Source organism: Panthera onca, chromosome B2 (genome assembly GCF_046562875.1).
Source record: "Panthera onca isolate mPanOnc1 chromosome B2, mPanOnc1 haplotype 2, whole genome shotgun sequence".
NCBI lineage: Eukaryota > Metazoa > Chordata > Mammalia > Carnivora > Felidae > Panthera > Panthera onca.
Genome location: NC_138343.1, coordinates 124,664,635 through 124,689,605, shown reverse-complemented (window position 1 = coordinate 124,689,605; position 24,971 = coordinate 124,664,635). Strand labels below are relative to the sequence as shown.

The 24,971-nt window shown below is 37.0% G+C and overlaps 1 protein-coding gene across 5 annotated transcripts in view; it reads left to right on the top strand.

The window, feature by feature from the left end:
* Positions 1 to 24,971, top strand: part of REPS1 (RALBP1 associated Eps domain containing 1) — an 88,488-nt gene that overhangs the window by 30,425 nt on the left and 33,092 nt on the right. For 4 of the 5 annotated variants that reach the window (XM_060616787.3, XM_060616786.3, XM_060616783.3 and 1 more), the window contains exons 2-8: positions 17,453 to 17,576; positions 19,102 to 19,298; positions 19,419 to 19,572; positions 20,358 to 20,482; positions 21,008 to 21,170; positions 21,451 to 21,514; positions 22,834 to 22,988. In XM_060616787.3, the coding sequence (XP_060472770.1) occupies positions 17,453 to 17,576; positions 19,102 to 19,298; positions 19,419 to 19,572; positions 20,358 to 20,482; positions 21,008 to 21,170; positions 21,451 to 21,514; positions 22,834 to 22,988 (982 nt within the window). The remainder of the gene's footprint in view (positions 1 to 17,452; positions 17,577 to 19,101; positions 19,299 to 19,418; positions 19,573 to 20,357; positions 20,483 to 21,007; positions 21,171 to 21,450; positions 21,515 to 22,833; positions 22,989 to 24,971) is intronic. The other variant, XM_060616785.3, reaches the window with a different exon arrangement.

The following is a 24,971-nucleotide window of genomic DNA, read 5'->3' as shown; positions in this document are numbered from 1 at the left end:
ACAAATCTAGATGATTTCCCAGGGGCGTTAAATCGGAGTTCTCATTAGGAGGAAAGTTAGGTTAGGGCATAATGTAGGACCAATAGAGGACCAGAAAGAGTGAGATTAACATCAAGGCTAGTCTGTGACTTTCCTACCATGAAATATATGAATGAATAATAGTAGGGAAGTATTATTATGTGTTCTAGGGACTGTTTGGTTATAAGACCTCTAGAAAATAACTAGCTGCAAATTCTCCTGAACAGCTAGCTTGGATATTGGACAGATATTTTCTTGAAAATGAAGAAAGTGTGCCTGATAACTTAAAACAACTGGTGCTTTTTATTACTAATGATAAAATTCAAGCTTTCTGGCAAAAATTAGGATTTTGAAAAACTTATGTCTGCAACCACGTGCTTGACTGCTTCTCAATATTTCATGACTTTTCTGATGAAATTGGTAGTGATATTAACAAATGTGATTTTTAAACTATTTTATAAATGAAATGTGTCAGTATTTGGTTAACATACATACATAGTTAACCATATTTGGTCAACATACATAGTTAACATACAGTGTTAATATTGGTTTCAGGAATAGAATTTAGTGATTCATCACTTACGTATAATACCCAGTGCTGATCATAGCAATTGCCCTCCTTAATGCCTATCACCCATTTAGCCCATCCCCCACCCACCTCCCTCCATCAGCTCTGTTTGTTCTCTGTAGTTAAGAATCCCTTATGGTGGCTTCCCTGCCTCGATTTTTCATCCCTTCCCATATGTTCCTCTGTTTTGTTTCCTATATTCTCCATATGAGTAAAATCATATGATATTTGTCTTTCTCAGGATGACTTATTTTGCTTAGCATAATACATTTTAGCTCTATCCATGTCGTTGGAAATGGCAAGATTTCATCTTTTTGACGGCAGAGTAATAGTCCATTGTATGTATATACCACGTCGTCTTTATCCATTCATCAGTTGGTGGACATTTGGGCTCTTTCCATAGTTTGGCCATTGTTGATAATGCTGCTATAAACATAGGGGTGCGTGTACCCCTTTGAATCTGTATTTTTGTAACATTTGCATAAATACCTAGTAGTGCAATTGCCGGATCATAAGGTAGTTCTATTTTTTGCTTTTTGAGGAACCTCCATACTGTTTTCCAAAGTGGCTAGTTTTTCCAAAGTGGCAGTTTGCATTCCTACCAACAGAGCAAAAGTGTTCCCGTTTTTCCACATCCTCACCAACGTCTGTTGTTTTTTGTGTTAAGTGTAGCCATTCTGACAGGTGTGAGGTGGTATTTCATCATGGTGGTTTTGGTTTGTATTTCTCTGATGATGTGATGTTCAGCACCTTTTCATGTGTCTGTTAGCCATCTGGATGTCTTCTTTGGAAGAATGTCTATTCCTGTCTTCTGCCCATTTCTTAACTGGATTATTTGTGGTTTTTTGGGTGTTGAGTTTGATAAGTTCATTACAGATTTTGGATACTAACACTTTACCCAGTATGTCATTTGCACACTCCTCTCCCATTCCATAGGCTGTCTTTAGTTTTCTTGATTGTTTCCTTCACTGTGCAGAAGCTTTTTATCTTGATGAAGTCCCCATAGATCCTTTTTGTTTTTGTTTCCCTTGCCTCCAGCAATGTGTCTAGTAAGTCTAGTAAGTTGCTACAGCCAAGGCCAAAGAGGTTGCTGCCTGTGTTCTCCCATAGGATTTTGATGGTTTCCTGTCTCATGTTTAGGTCTTTCAGCCATTTTGAATATATTTTTGTGTATGGTGTAAGAAAATGGTCCAGTTTCATTCTTCTGCATTTTGCTGTCCAGTTTTCCCAACACCATTTGCTGAAGAGACTTTTTTCCACTGGATATTCTTTCCTGCTTTGTTGAAGATTAGTTGACCGTATAGTTGTAGGTCCATTTCTGGGTTTTCTATTCTGTTCCATTAATCTATGTGTCTGTTTTTATGCCGGTACCATACTGTCTTGATGATTACAGTTTTACAGCTTTGTAATACAGCTTAAAGTCTGGGATCTTGATGCTTCCAGGTTTGCGCTTCTTTTTCAGGGTTGCTTTGGCTATTCAGGGTTTTTTGTGGTTCCATACACATTTTAGGATTGATTGTTCTAGCTCTGTGAAAAAGGCTGCTGGTATTTTGATAGGGACTCCAATGCATTTTAATGTAAGATATGCAAAAAGGTTTATTGATAAGGCTTTGGATTCCATATAGCGGTTACCATTTGTTGAGTTTTGGTGTCGTATCAAAACATCAAGTCAGAATTATCTGAAAAGACTATATAAATCGTCCTCTGTTTTCCAGTACAAATCCTCGTGAAGTGACTGTTCTCTTATGCTTGAAATAAAGCATCATATTTCAGTGAATCAAATATGAAGCAGATATGAGAGTCTTCTCAAGCTGGACATTAAGGAAAATTTGCTTATATAAAAAACAATGTACTCTTTTCACTCAGGTTTTTTGTTTGTTTGTTTGTTTGTTTTTTAATGTAAACTCCGTGCCCACCATAGGGCTTGAACTTGTGACCCCAGGATCATGAGTCACATAGTCTTATTGACTGAGCCAGCCAGGTGCCCCCACACTCAGTTTTTGTTTTTGTTTTAATTTTGGGAAGTAGTTATTTTCATAAAATTTTATGTTACCTGTAATGGGATTATTCTTATTTCTACATGAATTTATAGATACATAGTGTTAAATTTCACAGTTTAAATTCTAATATGGTAAATATCAATAATATAATCCACAAAAGCTTTGGGGGAGTTCTCGATAACTTTTTATTAAAACATTTTTGTTTCTCAGTAATTTTTTAAAGCATGTATAAGGGATTTCAAGACCAAAAATTGTGAACATAAATGCTCTAGGATCTACAACATTAGTTCTCAAAGTGTTTTATACCAAGCATCTGATTGATGGACCACTAGCTCTGAAGCATTTTAATTGAATCTAAACTGAAAGGGGGGTTATTTCTAGACTATAGGATTTTTTTTAGTGTCTCTTATGGCTTAAAAATGCTTTGTGCGGTTTCCAAGGGGGCTGTAATATATCTCAACTTCTTCAACTACAGAGTCTTTAGCTTAACTGATGTTCTTTAGAATACATTTTGGAACTACTGTACTGTTCCATAAGCATGCCAATATTAAGAGTTCTGCTTAGCTATGCTTTCGAGACAGCTGGGAATGGAGAGCTTTGGACTTAAGACTAATAAGTCTTTGAATCCTGGGGTGCCTGGGTGGCTCAGTCGGTTATGTGTCCAACTCTTGATTTCAGCTCAGGTCACGATCTTACGGTTCTTGAGATTGAGCACTACGTCTGGCTCTGTGGGCAGTGCAGAACCTGCTTGGGATTCTCTCTCTGCCCCTTCCTTCTCCTGCTTGCTTTTGTACGTGCTATCTCTCTCTCTTTCTCTCTCTCAAAATAAATAAACTTTTAAAAAAATTATTAAAAAAGGGGGCCCCTGGGTGACTCAGTCAGCTAAGCATCCAGCTTCAGCTCAGGTCATGATCTTGCAGTTGGTGAGTTCGAGCCCCCCACATTAGGCTCTGTGATGACAGCTCAGAGCCTGGAGCCTGCTTCAGATTCAGTGTCTGTCTGTCTGTCTCTCTCTCTCTCTCTCTCTCTCTCTCTCCCCCTCCCTCCCCCCTCTCCCCCCCCTTCTCCTGCTCATGCTCTGTCTCTCAAAAATAAAATTAACATTGGGGCGCCTGGGTGGCTCAGTCAGTTGAGCGTCCGACTTCGGCTCAGGTCACGATCTCGCGGTCCGCAGGTTCGGGCCCCGCGTTGGGCTCTGGGCTGATGGCTTGGAGCCTGAAGCCTGCTTCAGATTCTGTGTTTCCCTCTCTCTCTGCCCCTCCCCTGTTCATGCTGTGTCTCTCTCTGTCTGAAAAATAAACGTTAAAAAAAAAAAAAATTAAAAAAAAAATAAAATTAACATTAAAAAAAATTTTTAATAAAAAATTAAAAAGTTCTGAAAAATAAGGCTTTGAATCCTGGCCTTGCCCCTTATTAGCCTCATCTTCCTTTCCTATTAACTGGAGATAATGGTAGCCAACATTAGAGGATTCTTCTGATCATTAAGTATGATAACAAGTAAATAGCCTTCCTATTCCATGATCTTCCTGTTCCCTACCTTCTAATTTTCTAGTAAATGTGAATCTTCATTACAGATATTCCCATGTTAGTAAGGCTAATGAGTCAGAATGGTGTAGAAACTAGTCTAACAAGTGAATGGAACAGTAAAAGTTACACTGATTTGGGCAGCCAGATATAAGTGGTGCACATATGCAGCCCAAGCTGCCTGAGCTTTTAAGCCAGCAAACATATAGTCTGCTTTGCCACCGATTCAGTCCCACTTAAACTTTTATTTTAAAAATGAGAACAATGAGGTCACCTTATTTTTAACCTGATAATAACTAGAAAGGGAGGATTTTAGTTTTTATTATACAGTTGGCCCTTGAACAATATGGGTTTGAATAGGGTGGGTTCACTTACAGATTTTTGTTTTTTTATAAAGATGGGTACAGTACTGTCAATGTATTCTAATTTTCCTTATGATTTTCTTAATAACATTTTCCTTTCTCTAGCTTATTTATTGTAAAAATGCAGAGTATAATACATATAACATACAAAATATGTATTAATTGATGTTGTTATTGGTAAGGCTTCCGGTCAATAGTAGATTTTTAGTTAAGTTTTTAGGAAGTCAAAAGTTATAAGTGTATTTTTGATTGCATGGGGGTTTGGCTCCCCTAATTCCTGTGTTGTTTAAGAGTCAACTGTATTAAACACTCATAAAATTTCATCTTGGAGAGAATATAGGCCGATGCTTCTCCATATTTTGTGTAGTTTCAATATATTCCTCATTTTCTTTTTCTGTATTCTTATATTTTGAAATTCCTCTCATGGATTCAGGTTTATCTATGTAATTTGGCATCTACTTTGATCTTTCATATTTCAAATAAGAAATAACTTCTCGGGGTGCCTGGGTGGCTCAGTCCGTTGAGCGTCCGACTTCGGCTCAGGTCATGATCTCGCGGTTCTTGAGTTCCAGCCCCACGTCGAGCTCTTTGCTGACAGCTCAGAGCCTGGAGCCTGCTTCGGATTCTGTGTCTCCCTCTCTCTGCCTCTTCCCCGCTCATGCTCTGTCTTTCTCTGTCTCTCAAAGATGAATAAACGTTAAAAAAAAAAAAAAAAATTAAAAAAAAAGAAAGAACTTCTCTACACCTTTATTGTTGTTAGCATTCCTGTACCTCATGTTCTGAGCCCAGGATTAAAGAGCCCTTCTTACACATGTAAAGTACTCTTTCATTGTCACTGTGTACTGGGCAGTCTGGACTATAAGACATGCTTTAGGAGTTAGTGAGGGTACTTGCCCTGAGGAAGCCGACATATCTTGGGAAAAGGACAACGTACAGCATGTCTTGGTAGAAGATTATTATAGGCATAACTTTGAATTATACCTCTGCCCTTCGGGTCCTCTAGCCTTAGTTACTTGGCCAGTCTGATTCTCTTTCTTCCTCTGTAAAATGATAATGATACTAATTCTGCCCCATTATTTTTAGGATTAAATGGGAATACTTTGAGTAATTGGGTTTGTGCTTAGCATTATGTGTGCTCAATAAACGTTAGCCTCCCTCCCCAGCCAACACACCTGGTTACCACCACCACTATATTTGTATATCCAGAAGTAAAATATAATACTTGGGTACTTTGCTCTTTGGTGAGCTCTTCTAGTTATAACTGTTAAAGAACTATTTATTCTTGTTTTATACGGTTTTAAAAACTTGGTTCTATTTCTAAGCCATGGCATGCAAGGCAGAAGTCCAACAACTGGAAAGACCGCTGACAGAGCCAAAGTAAGAGCTTGGCAACAAGGAGAAAGTCACAAATCATTACCAAGAACAGAATAAAACAAAAACTCTGTGATAGTGTTAGTCCATTAGGTGAATAAAACATTCCACTTTTTCTTAGCTTTAAATATATAACTGCAGTACAGTATAGTATACTAATCTGTTTATAAAATCTATACTGTCAAAAATATGAGTCTGTTTACTAGATCTTTACAGACTGTATGCTTTCGGTTTTCATCAAAATAATAATCTGCATGTGATTAAAAAATCAAGGATTGTAAGGGCTTTATAAGAGCAACAATTTCTTCTCCTTCCCTGTACTTCATATTGTTTCCTATAAAAACCACTTTGAACTTATTAAACTATTTGATGATTACTTCCATACTCTTTTTACAAATTCCCACTTTACTTTGGTTTATCAGTTTTAGACATTATCTTGCTATAAAGTAAGGGTTTCATTTATTTCTGTTCTTTGCCAAAATTTTGTTATATTTAGCTTCAAACTTTGCTTATTTCTTGTCCTATTAATTCTTGTTTCAGTTGAGAATGAGTCCATGCCTTTTTTAAAAAACAAAAACAGACTTTATTTTATAGAGCAATTTAACATTCATAGCAAAATTGAGCTGAAGGTATATTTTCCATATACCCTCTGTTCCCACCCATGCATGGCCTCCACCATTATCACTATCCCCCATCTGAGGTAAAGTTGTGACAACTGATGATCCTTCATTGACGTATATTGTAATCAACCAAAGGTCATAGCTTACATTAGAATTCACTCTTGGTGTTGTACGTTCTGTGGTCTTGGACAAATGTATAATGAATGACATGTATCTCTCATTATGGTAGCATACAGACTATTTTCATTGCTGTCAGAATCCTAAATGTTTCAGTTTTTAAACCCCCACACACCAACCCCTGGCAACTACTGATCTTTTTATTGTCTCCATAGTTTTGCCTTTTCTAGAATGCCATTTAGCTGAATCATACAATGTGTAGTCTTTTCATATTCTTTCACTTAATGTTATGTGTTTGAGATTCCTCCATATCTTTTCACGCTTCATAGTTCATTTCATAACATTCCATTATGTGGATGTGCCACAGTTTGTTTATCCATTCAATCACTGCAGGATATTTTGGTTACTTCCAAGTTTGGGTAATTATGAATAAAGCTGCTATAAATATCTGTGTGCAGGTTTTTGTGTGCACATAAGTTTTCAACTCCTTTAGGAGAGTGATTGCTGTATGGTATGGGTACATTTAGTTTTATAAGAAATTGCCAAACTGTCACATTCCCACCAGAATGACACTTCCTGTTGCTCCCTAGACTCGCCAGCATTTGGTATTGTCAGCGTTCCAGATTTGGGCCAGTTTAATAGATTTGTAGTGGTATCTCATTGTTTAATTTGTATTTCTTTGATGACGTATGATGTGGAGCATCTTTCCATATGCTTATTTTCCATCTGTGTATCTTCTTTGGTGAGGTGTCTCTTAAGGTATTTGGTCCATTTTTTAATCAGGTTTTTAGTTTTCTAATTGTTGAGTTTTAAGGGTTCTTTGTATATTTTGGATAACTGTCCTTTATTAGATAAGTCTTTTGCAAATATTTTTTCCTGGTCTGTGGCTTATCTTGCTCTCTTGACCTTATCTTTTGAAGACCAGATGTCCAGCTTATCAATTATTTCTTTTTTTTTTAAATTTTTTTTTAATGTTTATTTATTTTTGAGACAGAGAGAGACAGAGCATGAACGAGGGAGGGTCAGAGAGAGAGGGAGACACAGAATCTGAAGCAGGCTCCAGGCTCTGAGCTATCAGCACAGAGCCCGACGCGGGGCTCGAACTCACGGACTGTGAGATCATGACCTGAGCTGAAGTCGGTCGCTTAACCAACTGAGCCACCCAGGCGCCCCAGCTTATCAATTATTTCTTTCATGGATCATGATTTTGGTGTTGTATATAAAAAGTCATCACCATACCAGGCCATCAGGTTTTCCTCTTGTGTTCTCTTCTAGAAGTTTCATAGTTTCATGTTTTACATTTAGGTCTGTAATCCGTTTAGAGTTAATTAATTAATTAATTTTAAGTTTATTTTTATTTATTTGAGAGAGAGAGTAGGGGAGGGGCAGAGAGAAAGAATCCCAAGTAGGCTCTGCTGTGCAGAGCCCAACGCAGGGCTCGAACTCTCTGTGAGATCATGACCTGAGCCCAAATCAAGAGTCGGACACTTAACTGACTGAGCCACCCAGGTGCCTCTGGAGTTAATTTTTTTTAAAGGTGTTAGGTCTACTTTTTTTTGGCACTTAACCCTGCTTGGTATTCTCTTAGCTTCCCGAATCTGTGGTTTAGTGTCTAGCATTAATTTAGGGAAATTCTCACTCATTATTTTTCAGATATTACTTCTGTTCATTCTTTCTTGTCTTCTCATTACACATTTGTTTGACCTTTTTTTTTTAGTTGTCCCACAGTTCTTGAAGATTTCGTTGGTTTCAGTTTTCTTTTCCTGGTTGCATTTCAGTTTTGGAAGTTTCTATTGAAATATCCTCAAGCTTTGAGGATTCTTTCCTCAGCCATGTCCAGTCTAGTAATAAAGCCCATCAAAGACTCATTCTTCATTTCTTTACATATACCCATTTTTTTGTTTTTTGTTCTTCATAGAATTTCGGTCTCTTTACTTGCGTTGCCTATCTGTTCTTGCATGCTGTCTTCTTTATCCGTTAGAGTCCTTCACATATTCATCATAGTTGCTTTAAATTCCTGGTCTGATAGTTCCAGCATGTCTACCATATCTGAGACTGGTTCTGACGCTTGCTCTGTCTTCAGATTGTGGTTTTGGGGGGTTTTCTTTGTTTATTCGTTTTGCCTTTCAGTATGTCTTGTGATTTTTTTTTTTCTTGATAGCCAAGACATGATATACTGGGTTAATGAACTACTATAAATACATCTTTGGTAATGTTGTGGTAAGGTGTTGGGGGGGGGGGGCGCTAGCATTCTATAGTCTTAAGATTATGCCTCAGGTCTTTTAGTATACCTGTGAATTTTGCAATTGCTTCTCAGTCCTACCTGCCTCTACTCTCCCCCATTTAGGTGGGAAAGGATGGATAGAATAGGCTAGAGCTGGTGGGTATTTCCCTTCGTCCAGTAAACCTGGCGGGTTAGGCTCTGGTTAAGTAGGTTCTCTTGAGGATAAGCCTTGTTGAGAAGAACAAGTGGATTTCTGGTGGACTTCAGAATGGTTCCTTTTTCCTTTCCTCTGCCAGAAGCACACAGGGAGGGACTTTTCTCTCCTACGCACTGTGAGAGCTCGGTAGAGCTCCGGGAGGTAAAACTCACAGTATGACGAAGGTCTCCCTATAACTAGGTCCCCCTGAAGTTTTTATCTCAGATTTGTATTCAGTGAGCCTATAGCAATTCATCAGTTACAGTTCAGTCTTTCCTTCCCTGACGCTAGTTTCAAGGAGGTTAATGCTGATGGGTTTCACCTCTAGTAAGTTAGGATTCTTTGTATTTACCTTCTGTTAGCCTTCAGTTAGGGGGACAGCAGTTTGCTCTGTGACCTGACTTTTACAGATCTAAGGAGAGTTCTTGCTTTTTCAGTTTGTTGAACATTTTGCTTGTTACAATGGAGTTTTTTGGTTTCTAAGCTGCTTACATACTAAACCAAAAGCCAGAAGCCCACGCATTTTTCCTTATCCTTCACCTTCCTTATCCTTCTCTCTTTAAACTTGTTAGCTATACTTTTACATATTTAATATTGAGAACATTTGCACATTGTTCTAAAACCATAATTCTTTTTTTTTTTTTTTGAGAGAGAGAGAAGGCACGCATACACACGTGGGGGAGGAGCGGGGGCAAAGGGAGAGGGAGAGAGAATCTTAAGCAGGCTCCGAGCTTACCAGGGAGAGACCTCTCTCTAACTGAGAGATCAAGACTGAGCCCAAATCAATAGACCCTAAAGCTACTGAGTCACCTAGGTGCGCCTAAAATCATAATTCTTAATTGTTTAATATATTCTGATATTTTTTTAAAAATAAAAATATATTTACATTATGAAGATATAAATATTTTTACTGCAGATCCATTAGTATAATATAGTACTATGATTACATTCTTCTTTTTGTTGTTGTTATTATTTTTTTAATGTTTTTATTTTTGAGAGAGGGAGAGAAAGAGCACAAGCAGGAGAGGGGCAGAGAGAGGGAGACACAGAATCAGAAGCAGGCTTCAGGCTCTGAGCTGTCAGCACAGAGCCTAAGGCATGCCTCGAGCTGATGAACTGCAAGATCATGACCAGAGCTGAAGTCAGACCTTTAATCTACTGAGCCACCCAGGTGCCCCGTGATTACATTCTTCTACAGCTTTCCCCCTCTAAACTTTCTTGATTGCCTTTTTTTTTTTTTTTTTTTTTACTGTTTGCCTTCATCTCTGTTTCTATCCCTTTATTTTTTCTGAAATCTTTCTGGAGCTTTCTGTCATTTTAATCTGGACTGGTTGCTTTCCAGGTCAATTGCATAGCTGTCATCCTGCAGCTTTATTTCCCTGCTTTCTTGCTGTGTATCTGTTTTTTTCCTGGATGCTCTGCCTCTAAGTTTTGCTGAATAACATCCTCAGATATTTTCTCAAGAAAGAGTTCATAGGAGATAAACTTTGTTTATTTCTGCATCTACAAAATTGTCAGTTCTTTCCATCATCTTGATGCTAGTTTGGATACAGAATTCTAGGTTGAAAATAATTTTTTATTAGAACCTTGAGGGTGTTGCTTTATTATTTTCTAATATTCAGTGTTACTGATGAGAAGTCTGAATCCAGGTCAGTTAATATATCTTCTTAGTGATCAGTACCTCTCCCCCTTACTCGCTTCCCTTATGCAGATTCTGGATGCTCTTAGGATCTTTGTTTTATCCTTGCTGTTATGAAGCTCCACAGTAATGTGTTGAGGAATTCTTTCACCTGTTGTGTGGAGCACTCACTAGACTCTGTCTGAAAGCTTGTTGTCCTTGGATTTGGGGAAAATCTCTTGTTCTTTAATTATTACTCTTCTGTTTTCTCTACATTTTTTGTAGACCTCATTTAAATAAATTTTGTCCTTTCAAATTAATTCTCTTTTTTTCTCCCATATTTTCTAATTCACCTTTCCCCTTCCTACTTCTGGAGAAATTTTCTTTATCTTCTAGTATTTCTGCTGAACTTTGTATATTTCCTGACATCTTGTTCTTTGTTCCTTTTTCATAGTATCCTGTTCCTGTTTTATGGATGCATTAATTGTCTGAAATCTGGCAGAGGATACTGAATAGAGTATCTTTAAGTGTTCTTTCTTTCTTGAATTATATCTTTCCCTTAGAGTTTTTTTTTTCCCCTGTTTTTAAATTTGTTTTTAAATTTGACAGTTTTCTTCCATTATGTAGGTTTTCCATAGTTGCCTGTTGATCTTTGGTAATCTATTTACATTTAATGCAGCAGTAGAATAACTGAGCTCTGTGTACTTGGGTTTAGCTCCTTAAAAGGCTGCCTTACTTTGGGAGGAGTGGGTCAGATGCTGACTTTTACTGGATTGCTAAATGCTAGAAACAGAAACCTTTCTCTGGGGCAACAACCCCTATCCATATCAGCTGACCTAGTACTTCCCTACATTTCATTCTTTAGAGAGAAAACTTCCAGTTTTTTGTTTGTTTATATTTGGAGGGTAAAGTCTGGTTGCTAATATTCTGTGAGCAGCTGTAGAGATAGGGATCTTAATCTCTGTCCCAATCTCCCCCTTAGTCATACCTGGCATTTCTGGGTGAGTCCCTGGATTTTGCAGGACAAATTGTCTCCCTAGGTACTCCTGGCACTAATTTCTTCCACCTACTGTTTTAGGCATGACTCCCATGTCCTTTCTGATTGCTAAAATTTGTTGAGATTTCCTGTCTGCTCATTGTTGCCCCTTCTCTTTTATTTATTTTTGTGGATTTATTCCCTTAGTATCATTTTAAGAAGATTTTTGAAGGGAGAAGAGGTAATTTCCTGTGCTCAGTATATTGTCTTAAACCAGAACTTCAAAATACTTATGAAGGCTTGAAAGCATCTTATATTTTAGAAGAATTTTCATGAAAAACTATAATAAAACCCACTTTGGTGCTTAAAGGCATTAGTTCTTGGCTCTCAAGAGAATGTGGTTTTCAAGAATGACTTAGTCTTTGAAGTCCTTGACTGAATAAAGTACATTATGATCAGGGTAGTGAATAAAAAATAATTATTATTTGTGGATCAGACACTTTTGTGTTTTATTAAATATGGTTTCATTGAATCCTCACAGCAATCCTAAGAGGTAGTATATTATTTTCCCCAGTTTACCTAAGAGGAAACAGACACAGTAAAGTAATATAACTTGCTCAAGTACTGTATAAATGATACAGAATGATTCCCTAACCACATTGATCTCTGTAAGTATTAAAATGAACTACAGTCTAGTTTATCTTTTCTTCCTGGAAGTTGGTGGCTTTTAAGTATTACGGAACAGAGTGTTCAGACAAGAAGTCAATACTGCCTATTTAGGATTGATATTCTTGTGAAGCTAATACAATTAATGAAAACTTTAGCCTCTCTCCTGTCTCATACTAGCAGCCAGGATTCTGTGCTGGTTAGTAAGATGCTACAGTCACTCAGAGTTTGTAGTACTTGGCTATGCTACATTTTATTTTTTTTTTATTTTTTATTTTTTTAATTATATGAAATTTATTGCCAAATTAGTTTCCATACAACACCCAGTGCTCATCCCAAAAGATGTTTTTTTTTTTAATTATATGAAATTTATTGTCAAATTAGTTTCCATTATGCTACATTTTAAAGTGTATTCCATTTCTGTGGGGCGCCTGGGTGGCTCAGTCAGATGAATGTCCGACTTCGGCTCAGGTCATGATCTCACAGTTTGTGGGTTCGAGCCCCGCATCAGACTCTGTGCTGACCGCTTGCTCGGAGCCTGGAGCCTGCTTCAGATTCTGTGTCTCCTTCTCTCTCTGCCTCTCCCCCGCTCATGCTTTGTCTCACTCTGTTTCTCAAAAATAAATAAATGTAAAAAAAAAAAAAAAAAACAGATTTTTTTAAGTGTATTCCATTTCTAGAAATTTGTCCTACAGTTCTACAAGTGCACAAAGTTTCATGCACAGGAATGTTTACAGCATTATTTATATAATAGAAAGCTAAAAGAACCTAAGCGTCCATCAGTAGGGGATTGGTTAATTTGTAATAGGTACATGCACATGATGCTATGTAAAAAAAAAAAAAAAAAAAATGAAAGAGATCTATGTATGCTGATATAAAAAGATCTTCAAGTAATACTGTGTGAAAAGTCATATATAGCGTGACTATATGTGTAAAAAGTGTTCGTTAAGTATGCGTGCTCATGTGTTTGTATACATGTGGGAAAAATGGGAAGAACATATGAAAAGAATTGTTACTTCTGATGGGGATTGTAGGGACTTCAATTCCATATCCTTAAGTACCATTTTATTTATTTTACTGTGAGCATGTAAATTTTACAATGTTATAAAAATAAAGCTTAATGGTTTTCAGTAGCTATCAGTAGTATACCAGCAACCACTAACTGGCCCTGGGTTTCCTAGGTGAGTTAGAATCTAATGGAAGAGATCTGGGGATCTGTACCCTATCAAGGACTTTTAAGTGGTTTTCAATATTAGGCAGCTGTGCAGTCATGCTCACAAATATGCATAATTTAGACTAAGGCGAAGTTACCACGGAGAGGCAATTAAAAGAATGAGACTACTTTGAGTAATGCCAAACTAATAAATTTCAAAATTTGGAGGCGATAAATGATGTTCCCAGAAATTATCAAATGTTTTACCTTTTAAAAATGTTTGTTTATTTAGAAAGAGAGAGAGAGAAGAGAGAGTGAGAGCCAGCCAGAGAGGGGCAGGAAGAGAGAAAGGGAGAGAGAATCCTAAGCTGGCTTTGCACTATTAGCATGGAGCCCGATTTAGGGCTCGATCTCACAACCCTGTGAGATCATGACCTGAGCCAAAATCAAAGAGTCAGACATTCAACCGACTGAGCCACCCAGATGCCCCAATTACCAAATATTTTAGAGGTAGACAACCTAACTTGTACCACCTGACATGGAAGAAATAGACACCCATCAGGGATCCTGCTCAGGTGTGTCACAGGTGAATTCTTCCAAATCTTTACAGAACATGTCATTCCAAATCTATTTACAGTATTTCAGAGCAGAGAGAAAAAAAAGTAAAGCTTGTTAGTCGTGTTTACAAAGCCAACATAGCACCACTTCCAAACCTTTCAGATACAGGAGTGTTATTTTTTGGCCAAATCATTTTAAGATTGTGGTTAAAATTTTATAAATATAATTTGAAAAAATAATATATACCATGACTAAATGGAATTCCTTTTAGGGATCAAAGGATGGTTTGATGTTAGGAACTCTATTAATTATTAGCATTAATGGACCAAAGAGAAAAAGTATGATATTTTACTTTTCTGCCCCAAAGTGCACACAATAATATTAACTTCTGTTTGTGGACTTTGAAAACACAAAACCCGAAACAAAACTCTTAGATGAGTGGAACTAGCTGAATAGTTTCACATAACAAAGGTGTTCCAGAATGTTACCAAGTACCATGCTTAATGACAAAATACTAGAAGTGGTCTCGTTAAAGTTAGGAAAAAAATGATGAATAAAATACCATTCCAATTAAAGTCACAATTTATTTTGATAAATGATTCTAGAGATTACTTGGGGGAATAAATAATATGAGAATAGTCCAGGAAATTCTAAACAAGAAAAAAAAAATTGAGGACTGGGCTAATAACTCTATCAGGTACTTAAATATTATAAATCTAAAGCAAGGAAAGCAGTCAGAGAAAAATTCATGTAAGTGTGAGTGGCCTTTTCAGGTTACTGGAGAAAAGAAGATAAGGAAACACTCATTTTGATAGTGGGAGAATAAATTTGAATAACCTTTTTGAAAGGCACTTGGTGATAGCAAATACATTTTTTTATCTTTTTAAGAGGGAGAGAGGGAAAGAGCACAGGTGGGGAGACGGGCACAGAGAGAGACAGAGACAGAGAGAGACAGAGAGAATCTTAAGCAGGCTCCACACTCAGCGCAGAGCCAGACATGGGTCTCGATTCCACGACCCTGGGATCATGACCTGAGCCAAAACCAACCGACTGAGCCACCCAGGCACCCCACAAATGCATTTTTAAGTGTACTTCTATTTTGGTCCAGCATTCTGCTTCTAGGAATTATTCTAAAAATTTCCTTAGAGACAAATTTTGTTGCATTCACAAGATGGTGATGAGAAACCAGACCTGATACTGTTTCATCAGAGATTGTTAACAAATTTGTATTCACAGCTTCTTTCCTCCTCTGCTGCTTTCAAGGATTTGTGGTCTCTCCAATTGGGGTAGCTTGGAAACATAGTCCTCAGTGACACATATGCCTGACTTGGGCTACAAAGTGAGTTTGTTTTAGGTGTCGTGGCCAGGATCAATCATAGGGAAGTGACTGCACATATTTTGCCTTTGAGCTCTTTTATCTCCCCTTTTAAAACCTCCGTCCTGTGACCTGATGGGACAGTTTGATATATATCAACTCTTAAAATTTTGTTATGCCTGATATAGTAGAAAGGTAGAATCCTTCCTTGCTCTCCTACCCTCCAGCCCCTCCCCCCTCCCCCCACTACCCTCTAGTCCCTTGGAAAGAGCTTTGGGTTTGGAATCCAAGGACCTGGCTTCTAGAGCCAGTTCTTCCACTGACTAGCCCCGAGACTTAGGAGAAACAAGATTACCCTTCTAAACTTACTTTCTTTGAGAGTCAAGCATCCTAACCTGTTTTTTGTACTTGTCTTTCCACTTACATTCTCATTCATTTACTCCCTCAGCTTCAGTCATCGCCTGTTGTCTGGTTCCCAGGTGTGAAGCACATCTCGGCAGAGTGCTCTCTTCTGAACACCCTCTCTGCATTTCTTACTGTTCCCTGGGCATCTCCTCCTGACTGTCCCATGGGCACCTGAAACGCACATAACAGGGATAAACAAACCAACTACATGCAATTTCCCTTTAGGTCGTCCCTTTACCTAGCATACGTACAAGGACGTATTCTAGATGTTTTACGTTTGTTTTATAAGCAAAAGTAGCTAAGATATGTAATGATCCCTTACAGGATGGCGCGTGGGCAGAAAAGGATAGTGGATAGGGGTGGTGATCCTAACAAAATGCCTGCGTACCTTTCAAGGCTTGTGTGGCCTTCTCAACTCTTTCTTTTCCTCATAGTCGGCTGATATGAATCTGCCTCCTTATCCTCCTTGCCCTTTTAAATTTATACAGAAGTGATGCCCCTTAGTGGCAGAATCAGGAACTTCCTCCATTTGCCGATCAATCACACGAAAAATGTCTTCTTGTGTGCTTAAACAAATTGTTATTGTGATTTGACACATTGCTGAACTGTTGTAGGTGCTTGTTTTGCAATTCTAATAAATACTTCCGACTTCACCCGTAACGACTAGGTACCTTGGTCTTTGAGTGTTTCAGGAAAAAAAATAGACCAAATACGCTCCACAGGAGTGTGGAATGTGTATCTTTTGAGAAGGTGAGACAAGGATACTTAATGCTTATTTTATTTTAAGAGTATAATGTCTGTACAGTAGACATTACTCCAGCTTTTGGAGTTGTAATTAAATCTCATAACCTAAAATTCTCTTTCTAGTCGGATACTTAACTTGTAGCTAGTCTAGGAATACTTGTTGAATGACCTAATGGTCAGTGGCGATCCTTGAAGACCTTCATGCTTTAAAAAAAAAACAAAGCAAACAAAAATTTTTTTAAAGAAAAGTAATATAACCACAATTAAATACAATCTGGGAAATTAGAGAAAAAAACCCTACTCTTGATCTCCCCTGACAAAACTGCCGATAGAGTTTTTGTATATCTGGTTCTTTTCAGATTTGTGTTTATGTGGTTAAAATTACATATCCTGCTTTTTTTTCCACTTACTGTGTCATTTTATGACTGTTACTTTAACTGGCTGCATAGTAATCTTTTAGTTGCAGGGACTTTTGGCCCTGTTGCATGTACAGTGTGTATGAAGAGTGGATGGTGCCTGGTTTCTGAAAAATACGACTCTTGAGCAAACACAGTAATTCTAATAAAATAAAATTGTGTATCACATAGATTTTTCTAAATAGGAGAACTATAGGGGCACCTGGGTGGCTCAGTCAGTTAAGCTACCAACTTCGGCTCAGGTCATGATCTCGCAGTTTGTGAGTTCGAGCCCCGTGTCGGACTCTGTGCTGACAGCTCAGAGCCTGGCTCCTGCTTCAGTTTCTGTGTCTCCCTCTCTCTGCCCCTCCCCCCCCCCAAAAAATAAACATTCAAAAACATTAAAAATAAATACATAAATAGGGGAACTATATAACCCTCATATCGTAAGGTCAGTGCTTTATTTTCAGACTTCTAAGCCTGAAACCCGAGGAAGCTGGTTGTCAGTAAGTGTAATATGCTATGTGTCAGCTGTGTATTTTGGAGAAGTTGCAAACAGATGTTAGATACCTGTTTATTTGGAGGATTATTGTCATTAATATTTAACACTGTTCTCTTACAGATTATGGAGCTTTGTGGTGCAACGAGGCTTGGTTATTTTGGAAGAAGTCAGTTCTACATTGCTTTGAAACTTGTAGCTGTTGCCCAGTCTGGTTTCCCTTTAAGAGTGGAAAGTATAAATACAGGTAAATATGGAGTACATTAGTAGCTGAAATGAAATAAAGTCCGTAGAATTGCTGAGTCTTCTTGATATTTTAGTGGCATTTGTGACCCTAAGTGTCACGGCTTTAATCTCACTACCATGCTTTTTTCATTTGCGAATATTAGAAAAGTATCTCTTTCCTAAATCTGTTATGGCATGTATGTACTTAATACATATTTGATGATAATATAAAAATTGTTAAAAGTGATGATTTTTCAGAACTAATTCACTAAAAATTGCTTAGAAAGAGGTTAGGTGAATAATTTTATCAAAGTAAATGATGAATTGTAGTGAGCATTTTCTTATATGCCTTCCTTATATTCTTCTTTTCTGCTGAGTATAAAATAGCATTATACTTGTGGGGTTTTGTGTGGGAAAGCTATACACACTTGAAACTAGAAACTATTAACCAAAACTTTCTGATAGAGACAATATTAAAATATTGGCAGACTAAAACCTGGTTACAGACATCTGGCTGCCTTATAAGTATCACCTAGGATAATTTGTTTTTTTATGCTTTGGAGGCTTATTGATGCCTAAGTCAGTGGAAATTCTGTAAAGGTAGGCACTTAAATGCAGACAGTTCTTTGGTTGTCATAGAAAAAAGAGGAAAGAGAACACTTGAGGTTTTCTGTAATGTTAGAATTTTTATAAATAGTTTTAAGCACCGGCTCAGTTTATTAGTCAGTGTGAGCTTTTCATTGTGGACTTCTGGTTTGCCACACATCATTCTTCTAGAACTGAGAGTGTATGTTCTTTTCAGGTAATTTTGAATTCTTTTACTTACATCCTGAATAAGCTTGGTTTAAGTGTGGAGTTTCAAGGCAAATGCAGATAATCATAGTGGAGGGAAGTGTACTTTGTGTTAAAAAGTCTGCTACTGTTTTGTTCTAGTCTAAAAGTATGAGCTATGATTGACCTGCAAAGAAGTTCTGTCTTCTTTCTTCTCTGTTTAAAATTGAATGTAGGATATTTGCTGTAGAAGTGTCATAAGCCAGACTAAAACGGATAGATATGATGCCTTGTGCTGTGTCGTTGGCAGGTGAACAGTAAAATATTTTCAGGAACTTGTGCCATGAAAATGTCTAGATTAATCTAGTCTCAATCTAGTGACATTTTCTATGTTTTACTTACAGCTCTAGCATCTTACTTAAGAGAATCAGTATGAGTAGAAACAGCCTAGCCTTCCCGGTCAGACTGACCTAGGTTCAGATCCTAACTGTCAGTTACTATCAGTGACCTTGGCATCTGGTAGCCTCAGTTGCAAGCATAGAGCCAGACAGGACAGTTATTACAGTTTAAGAAGGTCAGTTTAGTGTTGCTACTACTTTCTAGGTTAGAGTCTCCCTAAACAGTGTAAGGGAGGTGGTCTAAATGTAGTGATAAACATGTGTCTGTGGTTTCTGTATCAGTTTTTACAAAGATTCTTTTTAATATCTAATTCGTATTTCAGTTTTAACGTGTGCCCCTTTTTCTTTTAAAGTAATAATTATTTTTGCGGTTAACAGTGAAGGACCTTCCTCTGCCGAGATTTGTTGCTTCAAAGAATGAACAGGAATCTCGTCATGCAGCCTCATATTCTTCAGATTCTGAAAATCAAGGGTCTTATTCTGGTGTAATTCCCCCACCACCTGGCAGGGGGCAAGTGAAAAAGGGATCTGTAAGCCATGACCCTGTCCAGCCGCGTACGTCTGCAGATCAGCAGGTAATCATGTGCACATAAACGTTATCGGTTGATGTGCTGTATAGATGTTCACATTAAAACTTATTGAGTGCCTTGTTGATTAAAATTTAAGTCTTAGAATAATAATAATATTCTTTCTAGGAACCTGCATCCCCAGTCGTTTCACCACAACAGTCCCCACCAACTTCTCCACACACATGGAGGAAGCACAACCGTCACCCCAGTGGGGGAAATAGCGAGAGGCCACTTACAGGACCTGGGCCATTTTGGTCTCCCTTTGGTGAAGCTCAATCAGGTATTTTACAATTCTTTAGAAGACAGTTATTTATTAAGGGTTGTAAATTAAAGGAAGCTTGATGATGTTCCTTCCAGAGTTTCCTCCAAGATAATTTTAATTATAAATTAAGTGCCTTAATTAGAAGCAAAAGCCAACCATGAAAATTTGTAGGCAGATACATCAGTTTAAACAATGGTAATTGCGTTTACCTAATACATATAATTCTTAGACAAAGTTGATAAATATCAGATGCTCTGAAGGTGAAATGGGTAAATAATTACTTCCCAGAATATTAGGTATATATTACATTAGCTCCAGTATTGACAAGGAAAGCACACAATAACAATTTAAAAAATTTCAATGAGGTATAATTTTATTCATTTTCAATTTTTTTATTAAAGCTCTTTTTTTGTTTTATTTTATTTGAGAGAGAGAGCGCGCATGTGTGTGCATGGAGAGGGGGGTGGGGGAATAGGGACAAAGAGTGAGAGAGAATCCCAAGCAGGCTCTGTGCTATCAGCACGGAGCCCCACTGGCCTCGATCTCGCAAGCCATGAGATCATGACCTGAGCTGAAATCAAGAGTCGGACACTTAATTGACTGAGCCACCTAGATATCCTGAGATACAATTTTAAACTGACAGAAGAGATTCAGTTTGGAAATTGTTAACATTTCTTCAGAGTTAGAGTTGGAAAGAACACTTCTATAATATGTATGTGGTGAGTTACAATTAAAAACCTCTGGTTAAAAACGGTTGGCTTTTCTTCAAAAGTGAGTCGGCATGTGTACCATTCTCCCCCTAGGTTCTTCTGCGGGTGACGCAGTGTGGTCAGGGCACTCTCCACCTCCACCACAAGAAAACTGGGTCAGTTTTGCAGATACTCCACCAACCAGTACTCTTTTAACCATGCATCCTGCTTCTGTCCAGGTGTGACATTTTATTGGTATTGCATTTTTATTTGCTTCATTCAGAGTATTGCTGCGGTCATTGTTTTCATATTTTGCTGTGGCACACTTGATAAATGCAAGTTAGTTCACTCCTCTTACAGAACACAGAACTCTGCTCTGTGCCTTTTCTTAAAGTCTATTCTCATTGGAATGTTTCACTAAAAGTTTGGGCTGATTTTCTTTCTAATTATTCAGTGAAATTTTGAAAGTTGTCTGCCCCTAAGAATATCTCCTATTTGCTTGGCTTTCTTAGCACATTTTTCATAACTTTCTGTTGCTTACATATTGCTATCATTCTACGCACTTATATAATCATCGTGCAGAAACACTCAGTAACTTGATTATAACAAATATGTGGTTTGCTGATGAGTTTGTGAAGACTTCTTGTATTTTAAACATCCACAGAAAGTAAGTTTTATTTTCAAAGATGAGTAACCTAGCAATCTTGGCCCATATAATCATTACAGATAGAAAATGTACTGAGGAAAAAAATGTTTCATTACAGGACCAGACAACAGTACGAACTGTAGCATCAGCTACAACTGCCAATGAAATTCGTAGGCAATCCAGTAGTTATGATGATCCTTGGAAAATAACAGATGAACAAAGACAGTATTATGTAAATCAATTTAAAACCATTCAGCCTGATCTAAACGGATTTATTCCAGGTGAGTTGTTAAAAACAGAAATTCTTGTAGATGGGACAGGACAAAGTCTCGGTTTCATAATCTCAAAGGCATGGTTTTTATTGGTCAGAGATTATAAAGAAAATCAGTTCTCAAGTTGTGTGTCTAAAAAGCTGATAATCACTGGAGACAAAAACATGACGTGCACACGTGTTAAGGGTACCTTTTCCCAGTGAAAAAAGCCTTAAGACTCTTACCCTCATTTTATTCTTGGATCTCTACGTTCAGAATAACATTAAACAACACTGTTTTAACATTTCAGGATCTGCAGCTAAAGAGTTTTTTACAAAATCAAAACTTCCTATTCTTGAACTTTCTCACATTTGGTAAGTGTGGTACTTCACATCAATCAGGTAATGTGGGTTGTTTCAAAGGAGTTTCCAGCAGGTCGGTTTTTGAACCTTAAAAAATAAACTATTAGAGTAATCTTTTCAAGAATGTTCCCAAATAACTCAGTATTGCCTTCCAATAGTAGTCAGTTTCTATCTCACTCTCTGGAAAAGAAAGAAATGATGCCAGTACAGTAGTTCTTTTTAAAGTGCTAAAATTCGTTAAGCCGTATTAGCTGTTTAAACCATATTAGCTGTTTCTTCTTGCTTAGCATAATGCATGGAAGAAAAGCTAGTTGCTTCATACATGGTTATCTTTATCCCATTTGGTTTTTAATAAGCCTATACCTGTTATGTATTACCTATACCTATACTAAGCCATGTGCTTAAGAACATTGCTTAGCTCCCATTTAAATCCATACTAAGGCTCACGAGAGCCGTGATGTAGTTGGAATTAGTTATTTAAAGCAAATTATAACCACAAGTTACTTTTTAAAAACAATGATCATATAAGCATAAATGGTATTTCTACTCGATATCAATCTATTTCTTTATATTTTAAATTATTTTGTTAGTAGGGTTTTTAGTAGCTTTGAGTGCTGTAGCAGAAGAAAGATAATGCCTAAAACTGAAAAATCAAGAACTGGCAATATACACTTGCTGTTTATGGTATCAGGCATTAACTACAAAATGGTTGCCTCTGCATCTAGAAAGTGGGACGATAGTTGAGGGGAAGGGGGGTTCTGCTGCTTTTTAATATCAAGCCTTGTAGTCTGTTGAATGCTATTTTTTTTTTATTTTCTACACTTTTATTTTGTGGTGATTGTGAGACAAACACAATCCCAACATTTAGACTTCTCATCCTCCTTCCTGAGGACTGTCTGACTCCATGGCTCATGCACCCCAAGTACAGTAGGACTTTGTAGAACTTTGATAACAATAAAAACAAAGTTTTTAAAAATCTCAGTGATGTATTAAATGGGCCTGACTTTATCCTGTTACTAAAAATGTATATGAATTAAAGGTCCTTTTTTTTGGTGACCTTATGTATTGAGGGTGCTTTTCAGCATTTTATTATAAGAATTTCAAGTATTCAGAAAAGGTTAAAGAACTGTGCCTTGAACACTCATATGCCCACTGCCTGGGTTCCACAGTTAAACAGTTTGCTATATTTGCTCTATTATACTTTTTCCATCTATGGGATTTTTTTAAGTTATGGATTGTACTTTTTCTGGAAAAAGATTTCTTTTTCTTCTTTTTGAGACATAAAGGGATCCAGAGCAAATGATTATATTTATGGCAAGTTTGTGTTCCAGGGAACTTTCAGACTTTGATAAAGATGGAGCATTGACACTGGATGAGTTTTGTGCTGCTTTTCATCTGGTAGTTGCTCGGAAGAATGGCTATGACTTACCAGAAAAACTCCCTGAAAGCTTAATGCCCAAACTGATTGATTTGGAAGACTCAGCAGGTAAGTTCGGGAGCCTAAGGGACCTGGTTACAGGCCTTGATAAACATCATACTTGATTTGTAAGGCAAAATTAAGATAGATGTTAAAACTTAGCTTAACAACCTCAAGAGCATGTAGATTTAACATCAGAATGTAATATACAGGCTGAACTTGGATTAATGGTTTGTCTTAGCTTTAAAAAGATAAATAATTATATGCGCTACTATTTTACTTTACACTTTTGACTTCCTGAGATTTTAAGAACATTTCACACTATCTTGGTATTTTGCCACAAGGCAAACACTTTAGTTGCATTATATATTGTCTGAGGTGGGAAAGGTAGCCTGTGTTATCAATATTTTTCCATTTAATGCATCTTAATTTGTTGAAGGACGGTGCCTGGTTTATTATTAGACCAGCTCAGTCTGCAAGCATTTTCCTTTCAAAAGCCCAACTCTTTTCTTCAGACTCTAAAGAAATCTGGAAATTTTGCGTTTCATTGTAAATATCGCACTTTTGTTACCGTGTTTACAAGAATACTTTTGTAAATGCCCATATTTATTGGGCATTTCTTTAAAAGGAAACAAGAATATAAGGGGTAAAAAAGTGAGCCTGTTGTTTTAAAATTCAGAATGAATAAAAGGAAATCTAATGTTAAATTTTTAATGAGACTAATTAAATTACTGTTTTCTGTTTTCCTATCTAAATTATCTTTTCGATATTGTGATGGAAAGAATTTTATACTTTTAAAAGAAAAGCTGAAGCATAATTTGGCTCTGCAAAGGGCATTTATCTATTAGGCAGTGTCTGTTTAATTCAGAAATGCACATGATCTGACCTTATTGTCTAAATTATACAGAAGGAATCATATGCATGTTATTAATGTCACGAAGAGAACATTCTCCTTGGTGTTAAGAATCTGAGTCTGCTTCTGGTTTTGCTAATTATTCCTGTGACCTCGGGCAAGTTCTGACCATTTATTTTTTGCCTTCTGTTTCTCCACCTGAAATGTGGATTTGATGCCATTCATGTTTCTGAATTATACACTGACCTTTTGGCAGCGAGGAAGTTGATTTAAAAATTGAGCATTGATTTTTATGTTTTTTAGAAACACTGTCCTATGAGAATCCTAGGATTTTTCTGATCATTTCAGGTAGCTATTAGGCAACCTCTAACTTGAGCAGAAAGCTAAGTATTTTTGTTGACAATTTTGCTTCAAAGTACTTTGATTTCCCTAATTAAGAAATAAATGAAAACTCTATTTAGCTTATTTGATAGTAGCCAGAAGGGGAAGAAATCTTGGTAGCTACAAACGTGGTGTATCATTTTGAAACTTGGGCCCTGTATCTAGAATTTTTCTGTGACTTTCTTTGAAAACTGGTAGGATACTAATACAAGGAAATAAGTCAAGTTTATTCTGTTATGTTATTTTCTAGAGACTTGTCTGAACCTGTTATCTGTTGCATTCACATTGGTGAATTTGGCTATAGCATGTAGTCAGTGGAGGCTTTTTTTATTTTTAATTTAAATAAATTCTGGTTCTTTATAAACTCGACTTACTGCCAGAATTTTAAGGTTGATGAGTCAAGAACTTCTTTTTCGGGCATTTGTCTTTTTATCCCTGTTAAATCTGTTTAGCTAAGAGATACTCTGGTTTGGTTTTAATTTTTTTTTTTTAATGTTTATTTACTTTTGAGAGATAGAGAGAGTGTGAGCCACCCAGGCTCCTGTAGACACTCTGCTTTTTGCCTACATATATCTGTTTACTATTGCTTTAACTATAATTTTAAAGGTGTCAAAGAAACAGATAATTTTGTCCCATTCCAACATAATATTATACGGTTTTCTGATCACCTTTATTCTAAACATTTGGCTACACAATATTAAACTCAAATCTGCTTTGCCTACTTATAAATGATAAATTTGGAATTCTGTTAATTTGGGGGTTGGAGACACTGTTTAATATTTTTCCACCTACCTATCCTAAGCCTGAGATTGATATTT